This window comes from Oryzias latipes, chromosome 9, assembly GCF_002234675.1.
Source record: "Oryzias latipes chromosome 9, ASM223467v1".
NCBI classification, from domain to species: Eukaryota; Metazoa; Chordata; class Actinopteri; order Beloniformes; family Adrianichthyidae; genus Oryzias; species Oryzias latipes.
The window spans coordinates 5044213-5066066 of NC_019867.2; the positions used below are offsets into that span (position 1 = coordinate 5044213).

The window sequence follows — 21854 nt, forward strand, 5'->3', positions numbered from 1 at the left end:
ACTCAAAAGAAAAGCACATTTTTTACGTTCTTTTTTTTTTTTCAAAGAAAATACGACACAAAAATCAGTTTTAAACTATTCCTGCCTTTTTTAATTGGGTACCTTCTACTAAATCGGTTGTAAATTTACCATAATTAAATATTGTCATCTTCATTTACTGAGAACATTAGATTGTTGTTTTTGTAATAAGATTGATTCATTTCCGTCCATAAATTCAGACAGTCCTCCCTCCAGAATACACAGTTTATTATCAAAACTGTGGCTCAAGTACAATTTCCCACAGAAAAGACGGAGGAAGAAGTTCAGGACAGAGAAACAAACCGTTTCCCGCAGTTTGGATCACTTTGTTCAGTTGCTGCTTAAAAAAGAAAAAAAACAATCCAATGATCTGATTTGAACACAGCCCAGTGCAGTTAGCAGAGAGGGGAGGAGCTCTAGCGTCTTTTTAAACTAGACAGTCATAAAAATCGACCTCGGAAGACAAACAAAAAACAGAAATCCCACATTTGTTTGAGAGAAAAAGTGAAGCTGCGTGAACATTGGCGGCCTTTCCGTCCCTGATGAGAAGCTGGACTTGGTGCTGCTCGCCAGCTCAGAACTCCTCCTCCGCGTTTCGACTCCTGGAGGCCTTGAGCCGTTTGAGACGCTGGATGCACTCCTCCACGCTGCACTCCCCGTGGACCTTGTTGTCTCGGGTGCGAACGTTCACCGTGTTGCTCGTCTTCTCCTTCTCCCCAACAACTGTTCCAGGCAAAGCAAGACGAGACAGAGGAGAGGACGCGTTGTCAGCGGAGGACGGAAAGAAAGACGAGCAGGAAGCAAAGCGGAGGTGTTCACTGACCGAGGATGAAGTTGTACTGAGACAACTGTGCGTTCCGGATCTTTTTGTTCAGGGTGCAGCTGGGATCCAGGTCCACGTCCGCCATAAAGCCGCTGCTGTGGAACTCCTGCTTGACCTACGACTCAGAGAGAGAAAAGCATCTTTGACGTCTACTTTTGTCTCCGTCTGTAAACCAGGAACAGCTTTGGATATTTTGATCAAAGGCGGCCGTTGATCCCAAATCAAAGAACGAATAAAAACAAAGTTGTGTGGAACGTGACCCATGGAGTCCCTGCTTTACGTAGAATAAAACAGCTTTACATTAATGATAGGAGTTACAAGATTACAGGAGCTGACAGCACTGCTGTCTTTTTTCACAGTAACAGTGGAACTACATTGTGTACATAATTAAAGAAAACGACTACATTTCAATTGTGCTACAATTAAATTCTATTGCATTATAGAGATGACAGTTATTTAAATTTCTTAATGAACTGTTTTACTGCTAATTACTGAATGTACTACATTATTACATTATAATTTAAACATTACATTTGATACAGTAGTGGTCTCCAACCTGTTTGACGCCACTGACTGGATTAATGACGGAGAATATTGACGGATTGATTTCAAGCATTGTAGTCAAAGTAATAAAGAACAAACACAGATTTATCAAACTCACTACAGAAATGATGAAATCCATAAATTAAAAATGCAATAAAAATAAAGCAAAAGAATCACATTTTTTTAATTAAATTAAATATAGAGATCATTAACTAAAGTCAAGTAGAGCTTGATTTATTGCTTGAAAAGGAGCGGGAAGAAGCAAGTTTGTATAATCCCACCCCTACGGAGTTCATTCATTTTATAGTTTTTGTAATCCGGTTCTGATCAGATAGATTCGATTCAAATCCAGTATTATGGTTCTTTTATTTTGAAGTCCAGTGAAGTTGTTACTTCTGTTAAAATAAACCTTCTAAATAGGTTATTTTCCTACTACTACTTTAGTGGTTTAAGAAAGTAGCAGATGGATTTTTAGCGTGACTGACCGACTCGTCAAGAACGAGTCTGATGTGGAGAAAATCCAGTAGTTTTTCAAGATAAAACAGATTATAAATAACATGGGAAAAAATTCTGTTTTTTGGTTTCTGTTGGGGAGCGCCGTCTTAAATGAATACAAAACTAAACATCTTGTGATTGCATGTTTCTGAAACCCAATTGTGACTAACGGGGAACCTTTTCCAAAACACTTTCTGAAAAACTGCTAGCTGTTGAAATGCAGTCGTCCATCAATCACCTTCCAGAAATAATCTGCAATGGACTAAATCTGCAAAGTAGATGTTTTAAGGCTTCTCACTATTTGCACACTTTTCCCTCTTGTTTAAACTCTCGAAGTTCAAACCTTCATGAAGACAAAAACCCAGTTTTATAGATACAGAAAACAAAAACCTGGAAAGGATTGACGGTTGATGTAAATTTGTCAAACTGAATGCAGGAGAATTAGTTCTGCCAATTAGGATGCAGAACAATCCGCTGTAAAGAAAAAATGTCTAAAAGTGTGAAAGGTGCACGGCGATACAACGAGGGAACTCTGTAGATGTGAGGACATTTCTGTGTCCGTGCCTTAAAACCTGCTTCTTCTCCCATCTTTGATTCTGATTTTAAAATAAAAAAAAGCGGCTCCATACAATCAGAGATCTGAGTCTTCTTTCCGGGTTTCAGAACCGACCCAGAACCTTGGCTTCGGGTCAAAGCGTCTTTGCAGTTTCCTTTATTTAGGGCAACAAGTTCTCACTTCTGGAGGAAAACATTCTCTTCTTTCCATAAATTTCTCTTTGCTTTTCTAAAGTGCACCATTTTCATCAAAGCAGACATTTCTGAACATCATAAAACAAAAGGTTGGTGCTCACCTTCTCGGCATACTCCTCGCAGGTGGGTCCCACAGGGACGAGCATCACCTGGCGGGGGGACAGCCACAGCGGCCTGAGAGAGAACAGAACGCCACGGATGATTTCTGTAACTGCAGGTCAGACTCCATGAACACATTACAGATCCACCCCCATGGAAATTCTGTTTTAACGTCTTCTTGTGGGGTTTTTTCTGTTGCTAGAGAACCAAAACTAAGAAAATTTAACTCCAAATTGCTTTTCTGAGCATTTCTATATTCAAATCGCTGTGAATCAGGACGTAGAAAAAGCGCTTTTGAAGAAAACGGCTTAATAATATTAGAAAGAACCCTGGGGACGCTTTTAAGATGATTAGATTGGAACTTTAAAAGTTCTCCAGCTCTGCTGGCATAAAGCGGATTTCTACAAACCATTTCCCTCCATAGTTTTCCGTCAGAATGGCGATCATCCTCTCTACGGATCCCAGAATGGCTCTGTGGATGATGACTGGTCTCTTCTTGTCATCTCCTTCATGGCTGAAAGCACAATTAGAGAGCAAACAATCAAGACGACAATACTTTCAGAAAAGACTTGAAAACTTTCCTAAAAGCTAAAAAAAAAATCCCTTAAAGAAAGAACTGGTTGAATTATGAATTAATTCTGCATTTCTATGTTGAAAAAGTCTGAAAAACAAGACATCGCTATCAGAAGTTGAGCTGGAATGATCTGAAAGTTTCTGTCGTCATAGCGATAGCAGCAGTTCTGAAGATGATTTTGGAGAGTTAAGCCGGATTAGAATCGGTTCAACATTAACAAAAAAAAACAAATAAGGTAAAACTCTGCAGTGATTTTTTTGGTGAAGCGTATAAAAAGGAAGCCTCACAGCCTCTACAGTCAGATGTGAAGGGACGAAAAGCAGCAGACGAGGTACCTGACGTAGGCCAGATTGAAGCGGATGGGGAGCTGGAAATCCAGCTGTATTGTGGCGCACTGATGGTATCGCCCAATGGCGTCTTTGATCTGAATGTCGATCTGCAGACAAAGCACAAGCGGTCGGCCGCCGTCCCCCCTGCTGCTTCTCTGCTGAAGCTGGCGTGTGCGGACGTGGGGCAGCTCACCTTGGGGCCGTAGAAAGCGCCGTCGCCTGGGTTGAGGACCCATTTCTCCCCGAACTCGTTCAAGCTGTTCTCCAGTTGCTGCGAACACAAACAATTAAAACCTCGGCGGTGGCGGCTAAACAGTGGGGGTCTGTTTTCAGACCTGACCTTTGCTTCATCTGGAACTAATCACTGAGCAGAGAAATGTTAATGCCTCCATAATATTTTATGGTTGCTTGTGAGAATTAATGAGTTGTGAGAAACACGCAGCAAGCTCCGCTCCAGACATTTGTGTCCGTCTGACCTACACGTCTACAAGAAACCCTCAATTTGTAGGTTTTCCCCCCAAAAAAACCCAATGATGATGCTGTAAAAACTCAGAAAAAACTCCACAGTCTCTTGTCAGAAGAATACAGACCTTATCTGTCAAACTCAAGAAAGTAAAGGGCCGACTGTTCGCCCAAACCAGCTTTTACTGAAACCCACAGAGGAAAACTAAGCAGCCAAAGCCACAAAGTGCTTCGTTTTCTCACACCTCTTCATTTGTCAGCAGGAATGAAACTTCATGGAAATCTGACAGAATCGTCTTCTAAATACACTCAATATTTTAGAGAACGTTTCAGTTTTTTTTGACAGGAGCTCACACGACATCAAGATGACTAATCCAGCTGCACCATGCAACAAAAAAGCCAGCTTAATATGTAAGACAAGTGCTTTCCACGGCGCTGGCATCTTCAGAAATCAATGACAGTTGTCCCTGCAGACTGTCACGCTGCTGGGAAAAAAGAAACGGCTGTTTGTCTTGTGAAGTCACATTCAGGAGAAAATAAGGGGGGAGAAAAAAAAAAACACACTCAACAAACACCTTTTCATCAATTTACATTCTGCCACTGAAGATTTGTCACAATAACAATTGGCGTCCTTCACAGACCAGCGTTTGCGTCTACGTTCCGCGACGGCGATCGTTAAACTGCCGTTAACAATGAGCTCCTTCTTTTGTCTGCGTTTGTGCATTTTTAAAACAAAAAGCTGAGGAGCGTTCAAACTGTCAGAGGAGGAAAAATGATTTGACGGCATCGATGCGAGGATCTGATCGGCTTCCTGTGGAGAAACCCTGAAATCCAGATAAACGAAGCTCCAGACGCGGCAGAATCAATCACCTTTTCCGCTTGGTCCCACATCTCTGGCTCCCCCAGAAACTTCTCTGGTCTTGTGGAGAGGTTGAGCTTAAACGTGAAGCCAAACACGTCGTACACGGCCCGCAGGAAGTGAAGGCAACCTTTGATCTCCTCTTCAATCTGGAATGAGACAATATGTTGGACTTAATACGCGTTTTATCCCGATTCTTTATGCTTTTTGATGTGAAGTACATAAATCAAAAACACCTTGATATTTTTGAGCATTTTCTTTCTTTACTGATAAAATTGCACTTTTTTATTCAATTATTCAAAAGTTCCATTTAAACAACAAAAATATATAAATTATAATTTATAGAAAAGATTTAAATCCAGCAGGTGAAAGCCTCATAATCAGCATTAAAAGATCTTAGAAATTATTGATTAATAAGTATAGTTTGTTTGCCCTAATAGATGGACAGAGTCTAAACTACCTGGCAACAATTAATCTCATGTGATTCTTTTATTTAATTTAATGTATATTTTTGAACAGAATCTAGTTTCCCTCCGTTATAGAAACAAATGCAACAACAATTTAAATAATTCCTTTAAGAAAAATAAAGCAAAACTGTTCTTTATAGCAATATTTGGCTTATTTTAAATTTAAAGTTTAATCGAAACCAAAGAAAGAACAAGACGCGGGTGTGTCATGCACGGTCCGCCACTGAATAACAATAATAAAAAAAAAACAGAACAATCCGCCTTTAGGAAAAAAGGTCAGGAGAGTAAAGAACTCCCAAAACAAAACTTTAGCGAACGAAGAAAATGTAAAAACTAAATTAACTAAACTAAGTATAAATTAAAATGAACATTTTTCAATAAACTCCAATCATTTGAAATTTTAATCATCTCGATTTTGGTCATTAAACTTTTGTAAAACTTATATTTGTCACTGTAAAACTGATCAACGGTAAACTTTGCTTTATGTTGGGTCATAAAAGATCCATTTTATCAGAAATCTCATCTGTTCTGCTGATGACAAAAACAGGCCTGTACGTCATAATTTAACTGCTAATCCAAGCAAAGACACAAACGCCAGTAGCAAACTGATGAAGCGGAACGTTTTAATTTCCTTTTCTGAGCTCTAAATGTGTGAAATACTTCTGCTGATGACGACCTTTGCTCCCAAAACCCCACTTCAGGGCTCCAGACTAACTTTTTTCACTAGGAGCACAGTGGCCCCTAACTGAAAATTTTAGGGGCACAACTAGAAAATTTAGGGGCGCATACCGTAAATCAAAATTCTAACCAAATCTACCAATTTCCACTGTATTACTAATAAATACTTTAATAATAGATGCAGAAATTACAATGTGCTGTTTCAAATTCAGTGTCACATTTTAATCTGCACTTTTGAAGATGCACCAAGAAGGTAAACTGACAAAAGCATCGCTGTCATGACAGTACAAATAGTTAAGAAAACTGATGGAAATTTATCTTGGTGACACCAAATAGGTGCAGCCAAGATGCACAATAAGCGTGTTTGAGATCACCCAGGTGAACTCAACGCTGCGCAGATCACCTGGTGTGTGACATATATTTTTGTTTTTGCTCCAACATTAACTGTCAATCATCACAAAAATTTCAGGAGAAAGGGGTGGGAGCAAGGGGCAAACCTACCCGGACACAGCTGGAAACTGAACTGACTGAAAGCTGCCCTACAGACTACAAAACAATGCATTATGGGACATGTGTCCTGATGGTTTTTGTAGTGGAGGGATTAATCAAAATAATTTAAAATACCAATTCATTAAAAAAGGCTACATACATTACAAAACCTTAAATAATCATAAAATATATAATAACACAGATCATACTAAGGGGGAGAAGAATATTAAAACTAAATTGAATGTTAAGGACAACTCCATTTCCTGTTCTCCTTCAGTCTTGCTGCAGATTCGCTTTCATCTCACAGCCCCCCCCCAGCCCCCCCCCCCCCCCCCCGTCTGCCTGCGTGCGTGTGCGTTTGCGTCTCATTGATTATTTCATTGATCATTGACGTGCCCCTTCCACGTTTAATGTATAAAAAAATACGAAGGGTGGGGGAGGCAAATTTACTGGTCGCACATGTGCGAATGGATGTAAAATTCAGTCGCACACTCTCAAATTTTGGTCGCAAAATGCGACCAATTGCTCGCAGTCTGGAGCCCTGCACTTGGCAATTTCAAATTCAGGATGCAGCCGCCTTTGGGAGTTTTCTCCTCAGAGTGTGACAGAGCATTCATCACTGACAGCATTAGCACTGTGCTGGAGAGACGGGGAGCTTCAAACCAGCACTAGCACTTGAAATCCTATAAATGTCAAAACTTATCAGGGAAAAAATAAGTCAAGTAAGTGGCTAAAAGTTTCTCCATTTCAGTCGTTCGTTTCAGTCAACCAAAATCAAACAAATCTGTTGTTTTCTAGGACATAATTTCTGCAGAGCGGCAGTAGCTCAATAGAAATTTCCCTCCGAGTTGTGGGCGGTACTGTTGGCGCAGAGCATCCCCACCCACTCTTCCCCTCCCCATTGCGGAGAGCTGGGGCTGTAAGGCGTACCTGGACATTCCTGGACATTCGCGATCCCTTACTGAAAATACGAATATCTGCGATGTCTGAGATAGCGGATTCGCAAACTTTATCTGCTTAAACTAAAGCGAAATTATTACATTAGGCGATGCCATTAATGCTCTAAAATGCAGAATACTTTTCAGTACAAAAACTAAACTAAACTAAACCAAAAGCTGTCGAGTGTGCTACAAGAAGATGTTAAAAACACCAAAAGCACCATTTTTATTGGAGTGTTGATCACTGGAGCCTCACCATCATCATGCCAGCTTTATCTGCAATGCAGGAGTCCACATGTCAGCGGGGAAAACTCAAATGTTAAACTCCAGAAATGAGTTTTCCTCTCCAACCTGCGATCTGCAGCCTGATCAAGCTCTGCCTCCAGCAACGTCACTCAAGGCTATTTATCAACCGCGCACAGAGTTACGCTACTTTTTTCCAGAAATGCAGTGCGGTGTAGTAAACCTCCAGGGTGTGAGCACAGCTTTGATGTGGAAAGTAAATCCCTCCTGGCAACCTTTTCCCCATCAGGCCTCTATCAAAACGCTGTTTTGGGCCAGAGGAGGTCTCACCTGGTCCATGGAGCAGAAGATGTGCGCGTCGTCTTGCTGGAAGCGGCGGACGCGGGTGAGGCCGGTCAAGGCGCCTGACAGCTCGTTCCTGTGCAGAACGCCGAAATCGGCCATGCGGAGGGGCAGCTCCCTCCAGGAGCGGGGGCGGTGATCAAACATCAGGCTGATGCCGAGCAGACAAACAAGCAGAGGGTGAAAACGCAGCTGTCATTCCGGGCACCGGAAAAAACCCGCTCCACTTATACTTAGACCGCCGCTTCATTTGATGAAATAATTAGCGATGATTAGCTGCAGAACGACACGACACACTGCTGTGATCAAAACACCACTATATCAGAAGCCCAAACTTTAGAACAAAACACTGAAATGTGAGGAAAATCAGGAAAACGGCGAAATACCGTCTCAAAGGCTGAAGTTTTAAACACAGAGAGTGGCCAGGCATTAATGTGTGGGAAAAAAAAGCATCCACCGCTGCTCCACTTCTGTTCAACATCAAAGCCGGGCTGTCAAAAGTGATTTATTTCTTTTCTTTTTCTATTCCCTCATCTCCCATAAGGTGCCAAACAAGTCCAACCGAACAAGAGAAACCACCCAGGAGGGCCTGAACTCTCACCAGTGTCCAGGGCAGTTCATGGGCTTGAGGGCAAAGATCTCCTTCTCCACCTCGAAGGAGAACATGTTCTCGCTGTAGTGCTGCCAGTGTCCGGAGGTCACCCACAGCTTGCTGTTGTAGATGTTCGGCGTCACGACCTCCTGGAAGCCTCGGTTTCTGTACTCGCTCTGTCCAGAACACCAGAAACATCCACGTTTGATTACACTCTTCAAAGAAACGTCAGCATCCGTACCTTCAAGAAAATGCAACAACAAAATCGGCCAAAGGACCCCACTGCGAACGTTAACGTTGGGAGTGAATGATCTGGGAAATTGTGAGTTTATCAATAACTCCAATTTCAATTCACACCAACAGTACTCAAAAATGCTACGAGTATTTGTTTGGTCGTAAAATCTTTAATATCCAAAACGCAAATTTAACTAGAAACATTCCCGTTTAAAGCCCATTCTTCCTGTCAGTTTATAATATTAGAATTCCAGACTGAGAGAATTGAGACATAACCTACAACACCGAAGCTCTAATTCGATTAAGATAACACAGATGTTCTGTGGCTACATGCCCCCCTCTCGTTTGCCTCTCCCAAGTGTCATTAGGTACCTTGTGATACAGCAGGAGGCAGTGTGGGAGGATGTATGCACGTGTTTGTGTGCACGTGCTCGTGTGTGTGAGAATGAAGAGCTAATGAGAGCCTCTTGTCATTTTAACAAAACAGAGTGAGAACAATTATGTGCAGGCTGTCATCTACCTGTGGATGCTCGGAGAGGACTTCTCTCTCAGCCTCGTCTTATGTAACCAAGGAAAAATAGAAATCCAATCAAATCTAAGTACAGAAACTAATGAAAAAGGGGCTTACAGAGTAATTGTGTGGCGTAGAAGGGAACATGTTTGACACCAAAACCATAGAAGTTTCCACGTCTGCTGGATAACTTTATCGCAATGGACTGCAGCAAATCCACCAGCAGAATTCTGAATGGGTCAGCAAAAGGGGGGAAACCACGGACAGAGCTGCTACTACTTAGTAGCTGTGGGTTTCTTGTGTTTAAATGGATTTTTGTAGCATTTTTTTAATATTTGAAAGCCCTTATTCTACCTAAAAATGTAGATGTACTGGTTAAAATCCACAAACTGTCCCGGATCGCTTTGTGAATTTTACAGGGCATCACAACAGGACAGTTGGAGGCTGACTGAAAAATGCTCTCTAACAAAAGGGGGCGGGGCTAGATGGAGGCAGGCTGAGCAGGGGAGATTTGGTCTTGATCTGTGGTTGACAGTGACCGTGAGAATAGCTCAAGGTAACTAGAGGATTTGTTTTTATTATTGTCTCGATGAAGGAACAAAAAAAAGAGGTTCAGGAGATCTGAGCAGGCTGCCTCCCCATCCCGCCTAGCCAGCCCCCCAGCAGCTGGTTTAGCGAGCTGTGCCGCGCTCGGCTCAGGCTTTTACTGGAGCTGCAGAGCATGACCTAAAGTAGGGTTGGGTTGATAAAAATCAATTAATCGATCTGATCCAAGTTTACTAAATCCATAATTGATCTTGATTTTTTACGCCTTTCCTTTTTCGGAGACCTAACGCAAAAAAACAGCAGTAAACCAAAGTGTGCTAGCTTGATGCTAACTATAATAGAATTTCATATAGGACGGCTAATGCTAACGCTCGTTTGACCTGAACATACATTGCTGACTAAATGAACAGCTTCATATACTAACTGCTTCGAATGAAATTGAAAGGATTGAAAAAAATCGGGACTAGAATCTGGAAATTATTGGTGGCATCAATAATTTCCAGATTCAATTTGATTCGGTTCTCCAGAGCCTGGATCGATTTGATCCACTCGCTTCAATTTGATTCATTTTAAATTTACATTTTTTTCACATTTGGAAATATTTTAATCTATATTTGTTTTGAAGATATTTACATTATCTGATACAATTCACATACTGTAAATATTATTAGTGAAGTAATAAACCAATGAGATTGGTGATCAAATTCATGCCTGTGAGGCTATAAAACTGTTCTTTTAGTCAGCAATGTATGTTTAGGTTGATCAAGCGTTAGCATTAGCCTATGGGAAATCCCATTACACACTAGCATCTAGCTAGTGAACGTTCCCTTTATTGTTGTTGAGCGTTAGGTCACCAAAATAGGAAACGGAAAGATCAATCTCAACTTTTATGGATCGATTATTGATTTAATTAAAAAGCTTGTATGGATTAAGATCGATTAATTGATTTGATCAACCCAGCCCTAGTAAAAAGCATAGAGTGGAACCTAAACACGGACATTTTTTCAGGTTGACCCTGCAGACCAACCAGCCCCGACTCTGTTTAAAGACCCACTTTGATCATATTCTGATCCATTTGTTTCAAACCAAGTATATGTACTAATAAAAACAAGCATCTCTGAGAAAGAAAAAATGTCAATGATACACTCTAAAAAGTCATGAGATCAATTATTTTTCAAGAAGGAAATGTTTTAAAACCTTTCTAAATCTCTTACCCATCAAAGCATTTGGTATTAATAAAACTAAAACAGGACTTCTCTTCATCATCACAGCGGCTCATACTATGGAAACCTTTGCTGTTCGTTTTCTTCTCAAGTTTTCCAGTTATAGTAAACGTATTCGGCCCCCTGACCCCGCCCACTTATCAAGCTTCTCAAAGCTCTGGGAGAAAAGAAACATCAAAGCAATTATCCACGGAGGGTCTGACAACTTCAACTCACTCTGATGAACTCAATCAGCGTGTTGTAGATGAAGGCCCCCTTAGGCAGGAAGAAGCAGCTCCCCGGGCTCAGTTCATGGAAGAAGAACAGGTCCTGCTCCTGCAGTTCAAAAACCAATAGAAATATTCACTGAAGTTTGAGCAATTACTTATTTTTCACGGATTTTATAATTAAAATGAGTCATATTTTAACGTCGCTGCAGTGCAAAATCTATGTAGACGATTTATGTAACAAAGGTGTCGTGATTTCAGTTTTTTTTATCATCTTCTCAAAACTATTCTTGAATACAAATTAGAACACAGCACTATTTTTTGCACTCTACCGTTTTCACACTATAAAAAAAAAAAGAAGCTTCCATCTTTTTTAAACATCACACATGAAGTGAAGCCACAAGCCACGTCTGCTCATCAAACACCAGCGACGCAGAAATAACCCGGCTTTCTAACTAGAAGACCCTCAACTAGTCTGCGCTGAAACTAAAAAGTTCGTACCCGTCCCAATTTGCGGTGATCTCTGTTCTTGGCTTCCTCCTGAAACTTCTCCCACTCCTTCAGCATTTTGGGGTCGGGGAACGATATTCCGTAAATCCTCTGGAGAGTCTCCATGTCCGCCTTTCCCTCCCAGTAGGTAGAGGAATTCTGTAACATCACAGGGAGAAAGTGTTAACATCCATCATGCCTTCCAGGCTGTCAGCCCCCTCCTGAGACCAAACCATGGCTGTAAAAAGGGGGACAAACAAACTTTACACAAACTCTGTGCCACGTTTCTGCACAGCTGATGATAAATAAATAAAAAGACCAACCTTGTGGATTTTGAGGGCTTTAATTTTGCCGGTGTGTCTCACATGAGGCCCTCGACACAAATCAATTAAAGGACCGCACCTGAAAAGAACCACATTTTCAGGCTTTTATAATAGCAAAGTTAACCACTGCCAGTTTATTTTTTAAATACCTCAGCAGTTTATAAAGTGAAACATTTTTGTTCAGCTGACAGTGATCTCTGTGGAGACTGACATTGAAAAAGGAAAAGATGTCGGTTTGTTAAAGTCTCCGATCATCTTTTAATTTGTTTTCAAAGTGGTTTTTCAATTAGCAGCAAGAGTTGTGTGGGTGGGACCATTATCAAGGGGCAACCCCGCCCCCCTTTCCTTCCGCTGCTGTTGAGAGCTCGGAGCAGGGAGCTCCAGAGTATTTTCTACGTCACGAATGCAATCTTTTCTTTCTTTCTTTTTTATACATTTTTTCATCTGGTCCTGACGAATGAATTAAAAAAAAATACTAAATATTCAATTTTGAGTTAATTTTTTAAAATATTTGTCTCCATTATTAAATATAACCAAAAAACAAGCACCAAATTTCATCGGAGTGGGTCTTTAAAAACATTGAGCGAGCTGATGATCGGAGAGCAGATTAAACGTCAACACTTAGGCTACGTTCACACTGCAGGGCTTAATGCTCAATTCCGATTTTTTGAAAAAATCCTAATTGTTTGCTAGACCGTTCACATTTCCAAGTAAATCCGAACTATTGTGATCTACAGTGTGACCGTGAAACGACCCAGAGTTGACCCGCATGCACAGAAGAGTACTCAACGTCGAATGACGTCACTCGTTGTAGCTAACGTTAACATGGATGTCAACAACAGTGTTGTCAACAGCGGAGCTCTTTTTTCATTAATACATTTATTTTCACAAAGGAGCCAGCACAATAACAATCTTCCCATTTTTAAGAAGGCATTGGAGCGGGGATCATCTGTAACCACTGTTGTGGAATGTATCGGGCCCACGCGCGTTTGTGTAAGGGACAGGAAAAGAGCGCGTGCAGCGGGAGAGAATGGGGGGCGGCAGTGTGGGCGCGCATTCATATTGTGTGTTACAGAGGAAGGACAACGGTAATAAAAGAAGGTTTCCCCCAGAATAAATGCTATGGACTCTTTATTAACCCATTCCGGAGAATCCTGGAGAATCTAAGGGTCAGAACAGGGAGGAGGAGGAGGAGGAGGAGGAGGAGCATCCACCTTGGGTCCCCCGCACTTCTGACCACTGTCAGGAAGGGGGAGAAAGAAAAAAAAGTACTCGCGAGAAATGTTCAACACCACGCTCGGCCATTTAGCTGTTAATTTTTTTTCAAAAACCGCCCGGTTGCGATAAGAGCCCTGGAGTTTGGCCTGAGTAGAGCTGTCACCCCAAATATTAATCCAATCGGGGATCTCGCTTCCCTTCCACTGACGGGTCTCTGCAGCATCGTCCGCCGTGGTTGCTGTTTACGTTCTCGTTCCCGCCTATTTCAACGCAGAATGATGACGTTTGTTGCGTATCGATGACGTACGATTCGGATTTAGGTGGCCTGGCCGGTCAGACGGCGGTCGCAATTGAAAAGATCGGATACGTTTCGGATTCAGGACGGCAAAACCAAGTGGCCTGGGTCGCATTTGAAAAGATCGGATCTGTGTCATTCAGACTGTCATGAAAAGATCGGAATTAGGTCGCATAGGGGCAAAAAAATCGGAATTGGGTCGTTTCAGCCTGCAGTGTGAACGTAGCCTTAGTGACGAAAGCACCAACATCAAATAAAACAACTACTAATTTTCAGGCTGGGGAGCTGGACTCACCTGTAGACTGTGGTGGTGGGCGTGGTGACCTTCTCATTCAGAATGCGGCATTTAAACTTGTTGTACTGAAAAAGACGTCCCATTTAGAATATATTTGAGTATTTTTCTAAATATGTTTAATAACCAGAAAGCATAAAACAAAAACTCAGGGATGTTGGTATACACTAGGGCTGCACGATATGAGGAAAACTTTGCAAAATGCGATATTAGAGATCAATATTGCGATGCCAAACTAGAATGATGTCCACTGCAAGGTCTAAAAGGAGCAAGTCAACTATTGGACCAATAGAAAAACGGGGACATCCTATAGTTTTTAGAGTAAACTGAATGAAATGACGGATTCAGCAAAAAAAGCATAATTTTTAGAGTCTAAAAAAGTAGTGATTTACAGAAAAATCCTTCATTTCAAGCCTCGCTTCAGGTAAATTTGAAGTCCGTCTTTCGGACCAGATTAATCATAGATTAAGCTTTAACTTTGAACTTTAAATTTTAAGTACTGCTAATATTATTAATATTTATCAAAATGAAAAGGTTCAGGGTTGCAGACCTGAGAAATGCAGACATATGCTTCACTATGATTATCAGAGGCTGACGTAAAATATTAAAAACAGGTGAAAAGATTAACTAAAAGACTTTTACGCTTTTGTTCAGTGAGAAAAGTGAAAACCAAAGTGAAATCAGATCATACTTTATATCCAACATTTGCATTTATTTTAGTTTGCCCACCCTTATAACTCATTTTATTTATACAACATTAATATTATCATCCTATGTTTTTTGTTTGCCATTGCATTTTTTATGGCTCTTAATCTAGATCCCCTTTCCGATTCCCATTTTATGAAATTGTAACTTTAAGAGCAATAACAGATTTTATTTTCAACTAAAATGGTAAAAACAAAGAAAATACATTTCTGTAAATCGTGTAGAAAATCTAAAGACTGTTAAACGTTTTTGTTCTACCATTTCTGAAAAAGAGGCTACTATAGGAACAGATTGGTGATATAATCTTACTCCTAATTGTTCTAATAAGAATTATTTATTTGTTCTGTTATTTGACTTTCACACTTTACTCCCTTTGACCCTAGAACCTTTATTACTATCATAATGTTATGCTTTATTATTCATTAACCAGTTCTTGGCTTCTTTGGGCTGCAAAGATCCATCCCGCTGTCAAACTGACGTCTGCAGGCAGCTGTGCTGCATCTTCTGCTGCTCTGCTTTTCCCCTTAACACGCCAATACCTTGAACATTTCCAGGAGAGTTTCCTTCTTGATTTCTAGCCTCTCGAACGGCTGCTTCTCCTTGATGATTTTCTTGCACAGGTTCTCCAGACAGGGGAAGTCATTGCTGGACACGCCCCTGTGCAAAGTATCGAGAGATGAAGACATCGTTTTCCCCACTTATTGCTGGGTTTCATTTGACAGACGATAGCACTCATTAAACTGTCCGCAGCTGAGTTCAAAGGGCCGACAAGCATGAGGCTTTTTAACTGCACGGATGAAACCCTTTTGTCCACCAGGAAGCTGATAACCTCTGCCAAGGATGGGCAAATGCTTTAAATCCTTGGCTATGGGGCTTTAGCAATGTCAAAATACCCTTGTAAAAAAAAAACAAGCTACGAATTTCATTAGCATTAAATGACTGCATTAGCTGAGCTTGTAGAATTAATTAGACAGCAGAACACAGGCTCTCCAGCAGCCTAAAGCAGGAACAAAAGCATTTAGTGCTCAGAAAGGTCAAGTAAAGAAGTTGTTTATAAGGAAATTGTGCTAAAGTTTTTAAGTTAAACAGAAATTATCATCAAATTCTGTAGAATATGGGCTAAGAGAATACGTAAAAAAAAACATCCCTGAAATATCCAGCTAGACAGCTTTAAGCTTGTTGCAGGCTTTTGTTTGGGAAGTGCCCACAACGGACAGACACGCCCTGAGGAACACCCAAAAGAACAACAGAGGAGGTAGGAAAACGTACTCGTTGTTGTCCAAAAACATGTCGTAGTAGAAGCCGCTCTCGATCGGGGGGCCGTAGCAGAGGCAGCCTCCGTACACCTTCTCCATGGCTTCACCCAGGATGTGGGCGCTGGAGTGCCAGTAAACCTTCACAACACCGACAACAAAGAAGCACAGCATGAATAGGAGTTCAGTAAGGAGAGAAATCATTGTGGCGTGTTTTATTTTTAAAAAACAAGTTAATTTTCTGAATAAAATGTCTAAATATGATTATCTTAGGTGAGATAAGTACAGTAAATTTATGAATCTTTGCACTTTTTTAAATGCTGAGTTTGGACACACATTTCCATTTATGCACCACTGCTAAATTTACTACATGCTCCAAATTGCAGTAAACCCAAACATGTTATTCTCTAACATCCACTGCAAGTCCTGAAACTTTCCAGCAAAGCTTTCCCAAAAGTTTCTTTGACCTCGTTTGTCACCACAATGAGAATTTCACAGAAACCAGACACTGAAATCAAGACAAAACACATCAGGAAGAGTCATTGGAAAGTTTTGAACACACAGGGTTTTCACATCAAGTTCAAATCACACACACACTTCCTCAATGTGAGAAGCATGTATTAACTACAAAATAAACACATGAATATATAAAAGTTTTTAAATCTGATGCGAAAATGAGCTACATCACAAAATATATCAGTAAATGGGGTAAAACAAAAAAACATTGACTAAAAAGTTTGTCAGACTTCCGCTTTTAGAAAAATAAAAGCAATTCAATCATGGTTGAAATGAATAAAGTTTGGCCTCAATTACAAAAGGGGTTTGTTCAGTCATACCTTTGGTTTGTCTGAAGATTAATAACCCCTCTTGTTAAAGTAAAATATGTCCAACACAAGAGGCCCTCAGCTCTCATCTGTCTGCCTAGCTGTTGGACAGGACAAGTTAAAAAAAATAAAAAAAAATAAAAAGAAAAATAAAAGAAAAATAAAAGCAGCCAGACAGAGTTAGGACAAGATCAAGTGTAGAGAATCGATGAATGAGCTTAAGCAGAACTAGTTGGTTTCATCTTGAATCAGGAAGTTATGGGCATTTTGTTTCTGCATTACCCTGGATTTACACGGGTCCGTCTGTGGCGCATGTCCACTGCGTTGGGAATCCGTTTCACACCCGTCAGTTACTTTACACCGTCTATTGCGTTTCTGGTCCGTCCCCCTCCTCCCTGGCATGCAGAGGAGTGGTTTGACCTGCCACCCCTGTGTTAAGTGGTTCACCCTGCCCTCTTCGCTCATCCAAAACTTCAGCAATCAGGCTCCATGGGCTCTCCTTCCTCACTAAGTCCTTGCAAAATGCATGTTTTGTGTCACCTTAAAAAAACATATAAACCTTGACACGTTTCATGTGTCTCCAGCTTTTTGACGCCACATTGACGCGTCAGCAGACTAAAAATAGAATTCCTGTGTTTTAACAAACAATCTATTTTTTTTATGTCAACACAACGAAGACGCATCGCAAACGGACCAATGGAAATCAACCTTTAAACCACCACAAGTTCCACAACAGCTGCAAAATCCCTTTAAACACAAATTCAGATAAGTTTAAAACATCTGCCAACTGAAGCAGCTTCTGCATCCTTGGCTTTGCAGTGCAAACAAGCTCAGATGTGGGAGGTCAGACACCCAGATGATGAATCAACCAGTAGGACGTTGCACAGCACAAGCTACAGAATCATTCAGCTTAAAAAAAGTTCTAAAAAATTACACACCAGATGAATCTGACACTCAACAACCTTTCATCCATTTCATTCAGTTTCCTGTCTAAGAGTCTGGGAGAAACTAGAAGACAAAAGTAATGGAGTCTGTGGTGGACTCACTGCTTGTGCTTCCTCGTCATCAAACTTGAGCAACTGAAGGCTGCAGTCGTCTTCCAAAGGCCTGTCCAGGTCCCACACACTGTTGTTGACTTTGGCAATAACCGTGTTGTCGGCCAGGCCTTGACTGCGGGACCAAAACAACAAATACTTTGCGCCAACATTTCATTTGAAATAGCTTCAAAGGGTGATAAAGAAGGAAAGAAAGTAAAGTGACATTTTCTCTTTAATCGGTTTTCCGTTCTCAATATAATCTAAAACCTAGAATTTAGAGAATGTTAGAGGAAACAAACAACGGTGCTAGTCTGATACATGGAGACTAACACCTGGATTTTGTACAGTTGTGATCAAATATTGACACCACAAAAACACCGACATGATTTTGAAGGTATTCTACATTCCTCAACAGTTTTAGACCAAAATTACTGTTTTTTTTTCTATTCACACAAACCTTTTAATCTAGATTCTGCTGCACACAAGCATTGCAGCAGCAATGCTTGTGTGCAGCAGAATAAATAACCTCTCATGTATTTTGTCTCAAGGTATTTTTTCTAAACAATGCATCTGTGTATGATCCCGTCTACCACTGACCTGATTCCACATGCTAGTTGGTATGGTGTGGTCTTCCAGGATTCTGCCTCCAACACCTTCCCGTCAGGAAGGGTCACCTTAATGGGTCTGCTCTCCTTTGCGGCTCTCTCAGCAGTCAGAGCGTCGTGTTCGGCCTTGAGCTTCGTGTACAAAGACAGACGCTCGTCGATGTACTGAGGTGGTGGTGACAGCTGGACAGAAACAAAGGATGTGAGTGACTTAGAAAAAAAAAAAAAAAAATACTGTCATTTCCTAAAACATAGTTTCTGCAGAGCGGCAGGACTTCATCTGAAATTCACGTCTGAGCTGTGAGCGGGACTGTTGGTGTGTTTTCAAACAGCATTTACTCATTTGCTCCTGATTTGAAAAAAAGAAATACTCAAATGCAGTTATAACCTAAAAACTCTTTTATATACGTTGTCCATCATGAGAAAAATGCTGCAAGAACAATCCTAAAAACACACTTGTCATTGGACTGGGGCTTTACCATTGTTTGACCAACAATGAGAGTTATTTGCACGACTTTGAACAATAATAAATACATAAATAAATAAATTACAGCGGAAAGTTGCTATTTGGAAACTACTTTAAATATAATGCTTCTGCACATCTGGAACAACAGAATATCACACAAAAAAAGCCACACATAAAAAAAAGTCAAAGTATTCTGTGTATATAATATTGACGGAAAATAAATTCAAACAAAATAATAATTTAGTCAATCAAATCCAGATTTCTCACCTCAGACTTGCCAGCAGAATCTCCAGCAGTGTTTTTAGCTTTTTTCTTTCCTCCATCTTTTCTCTCACCGTCAGCTCCTCCCTAAAATGACCCAAAAAGTTATTTACAGGTGTCATTCATTTAATCCCAAAAAGTGATTGTGTCGTCATAATCCACGTTTAAAACAAAATCAAAAAAGTGTAGTAAAATCCAATAACAAAACAATACTTCTGAAGATGTATCTCAAGACTTGAGCACATTTCAGACTCACTACTACTAAGACTATGGGGATTAACTTAAACAGGTGTTTGTTTGTTTTGTTTTTTTAAGGTTTTGAATGAAAAAGTACAACTTTCTCGCGCTTAATGTATGCCGATTTAAGAGGGCATTAATGACTTCACAGAAGTCATCAATATTAGGTTCTAGGTGAATAAATTACCTGATAAAAACAAAAGGCAATTTAACGTAAAGAAATTTGCACCAAGTTTGGCTCAGAATTTTGGATCCATCTTCCCCTAACGTCAGCCAAACTATGGAAACAACTGTTCTTAACTAGAAAAAATGAGGAGTACAGCATATGTAGCATGAAAAAGTTAAATAATTTATCAGTAATTTGGCTAATCAGAGATTGTTTAAAAGTACCTTAATAACTCTATCAAGCCGGCTAGCTAAAACGGTTTTGCTGATAGCTAGCTAAGTGACAGCAGCATGGCTAGCTGACAGACGGTTAAATAAAGCTTAAAAAAACAAGATTTAACGTCGATTTAATGTCCAAAGTCTCGCCTTTTTGCTCGCGTCCACCTGCATCTCACTCATTTTCTCCACCACGGTCTGGTCAGCCATAAGACGAAGATTGGCGCGGAACTTCCAGGGCTACCTTGAGCGGTGTGGTGTGTGTGTGTGCGCGCTGTCGGGAGCTAGCAGGGCACCGGGAAGTCTGATGACGTTACCCGGATATTCTGATGCAACATTGCAGGCACTGACACTGACACGTGGAAGTTATTCTCATTTCTTTTTTTAATCATAATTAATATTATTGTATTTTATTTATGTATTTTTTTGTTTATTTCTAAAGCTCACAAAGTGATTTGGGTATCGTTACACTCCATGGTGTAATGCTCGTTTTTCACCACTAGGAGCCGCAGGTCTGGAGGTCGAGTTCACCACCACTTGCATAGCTGCAGAGCTCAACAGGTGGTTATGAGCCCAAAAGCAACTCAAGGAAAGACTCCACATAATCTCATGAACCAGACATGGAGACATGATCACCGATGATTTTGTAGAGCTTTTTAAATTAAACAAATTCGATCTCCAAACATCCTCCGGGTCATTGTAATGAGATATACACAGACATTGTGAATGTATCTGCTGTAAATCCAAGTATTGCTCATGTTAGTTGGTTTCTGTTTATTCACATAATCCTGATTTAATGGAAACTGTGTTATTGCGTATTTGTGTTTTTTCGATTAGAATTTAGATAAACTTTTGCACATGTGTGCAATGGAAACGCAGCTAGTGACAACTTTGGGGAACTACTACCCTAAAAAGGGGAAAGCCCGTTTGCCGAGCTGACATCCCGCTAATATCGCTACAGAGGAGTAATGTAAAGATGGTTAAGGATTATCTTTATCAGAGAAGAAAACGCTATCACAGCGCTACTCACGGTGTCTGATGAGTTTTGAAATGGTATAGTTGTTGCTATGGTTTGAAGTTTCGGTAAAGCCAAGACAAATAATGGCTATGTCCGAATTCCCTCCCTTCTCCCTAACTACAAAACAGCTATTTAGTGCAGGTGGAACTCAGGTGTAACTCAAACACCATTCTCACCACTTTTTTGTTTTTAACGGCACATATGATTTTCCTGATTTCCCGAAAACTAGAATGGTTTATGGCATGCATCAATGCAAATTTCTGGGGCACTCGATTTTGAAATTGTAGATTTGGACAGCCCTAAAAAATGGCGTGTCCATTGTGTTGCATCACTCACTCCACTTACAAAGACAAAAAGGATACAAAGAAAGTAAAAAACACATTTTCTCTGGAAAGTCAGCCACTGGATTGGAAGCAACAGTCACCTTCAAACAAGAACAGGACATGTTAACCCAAAGAGATAACATCTGTCATGATTTACAGACGTTACTTGAGATATTGGGTCTTCTTTGCAACAATGAAGATGTCCTAAGATTGCCAAATGTGGTAAATAGAATGGAGATTAAGGGCAAATAAAAAAAAGGCCTTACTAAGAGCTTGAGGTGTGTATTCAGAGAAGGTTTGTGCTAACTCTAAATAGAAATCCTGATGAGCAAAATTCCCTTGCAGATAGTACTCACAGATTTACAGGTCCAATCACTAATGAATCTGTTGATGAGCACCAATATGTTCTGTTGTTTACCAATAATTATTTTTAGATCCAATATTTGTTTTTTCTCTGAAGACAAAAAGTGAAATGTTGCCACTTGTGGAAAAAGTGAAGTGTACTAGAAATGACAGTGGCACAGAGGTCACATCCATAGAGTTTCAAAATGGTATTAAGAAAAAACTGGCATAGGACCTCTCCGAGCAGTTTTTGAAATGGGTATCTATGGAAGTATACAATCCAAATAGGTGCTGTAGTCGGAAGCATATATTTTTAGACGCAGACATATCAAACATGCAGAAATTTACATTTTATGTCGTACGT

General features: G+C 40.4%; 1 protein-coding gene across 1 annotated transcript; it reads right to left on the reverse strand.

Annotated features, from left to right (window-relative positions):
* Nucleotides 1-225: 225 nt before the first annotated feature.
* LOC101171337 (threonine--tRNA ligase, cytoplasmic) lies at nucleotides 226-20109 on the reverse strand. Its single transcript, XM_023958928.1, has 19 exons — nucleotides 19958-20109; nucleotides 19196-19276; nucleotides 18455-18645; nucleotides 17867-17990; nucleotides 16013-16137; nucleotides 15283-15400; nucleotides 14042-14106; nucleotides 12234-12312; nucleotides 11923-12069; nucleotides 11432-11530; nucleotides 8711-8877; nucleotides 8098-8260; nucleotides 4964-5101; nucleotides 3825-3902; nucleotides 3638-3738; nucleotides 3138-3242; nucleotides 2731-2803; nucleotides 842-956; nucleotides 226-741 (listed from the first exon to the last, which is right to left on the reverse strand). The coding sequence occupies exons 1-19, from the start codon at nucleotides 20015-20017 to the stop codon at nucleotides 593-595; spliced, it is 2178 nt and encodes a 725-aa protein (XP_023814696.1). The 5' UTR covers nucleotides 20018-20109; the 3' UTR covers nucleotides 226-592.
* Between the last annotated feature and the right edge of the window lie 1745 nt (nucleotides 20110-21854).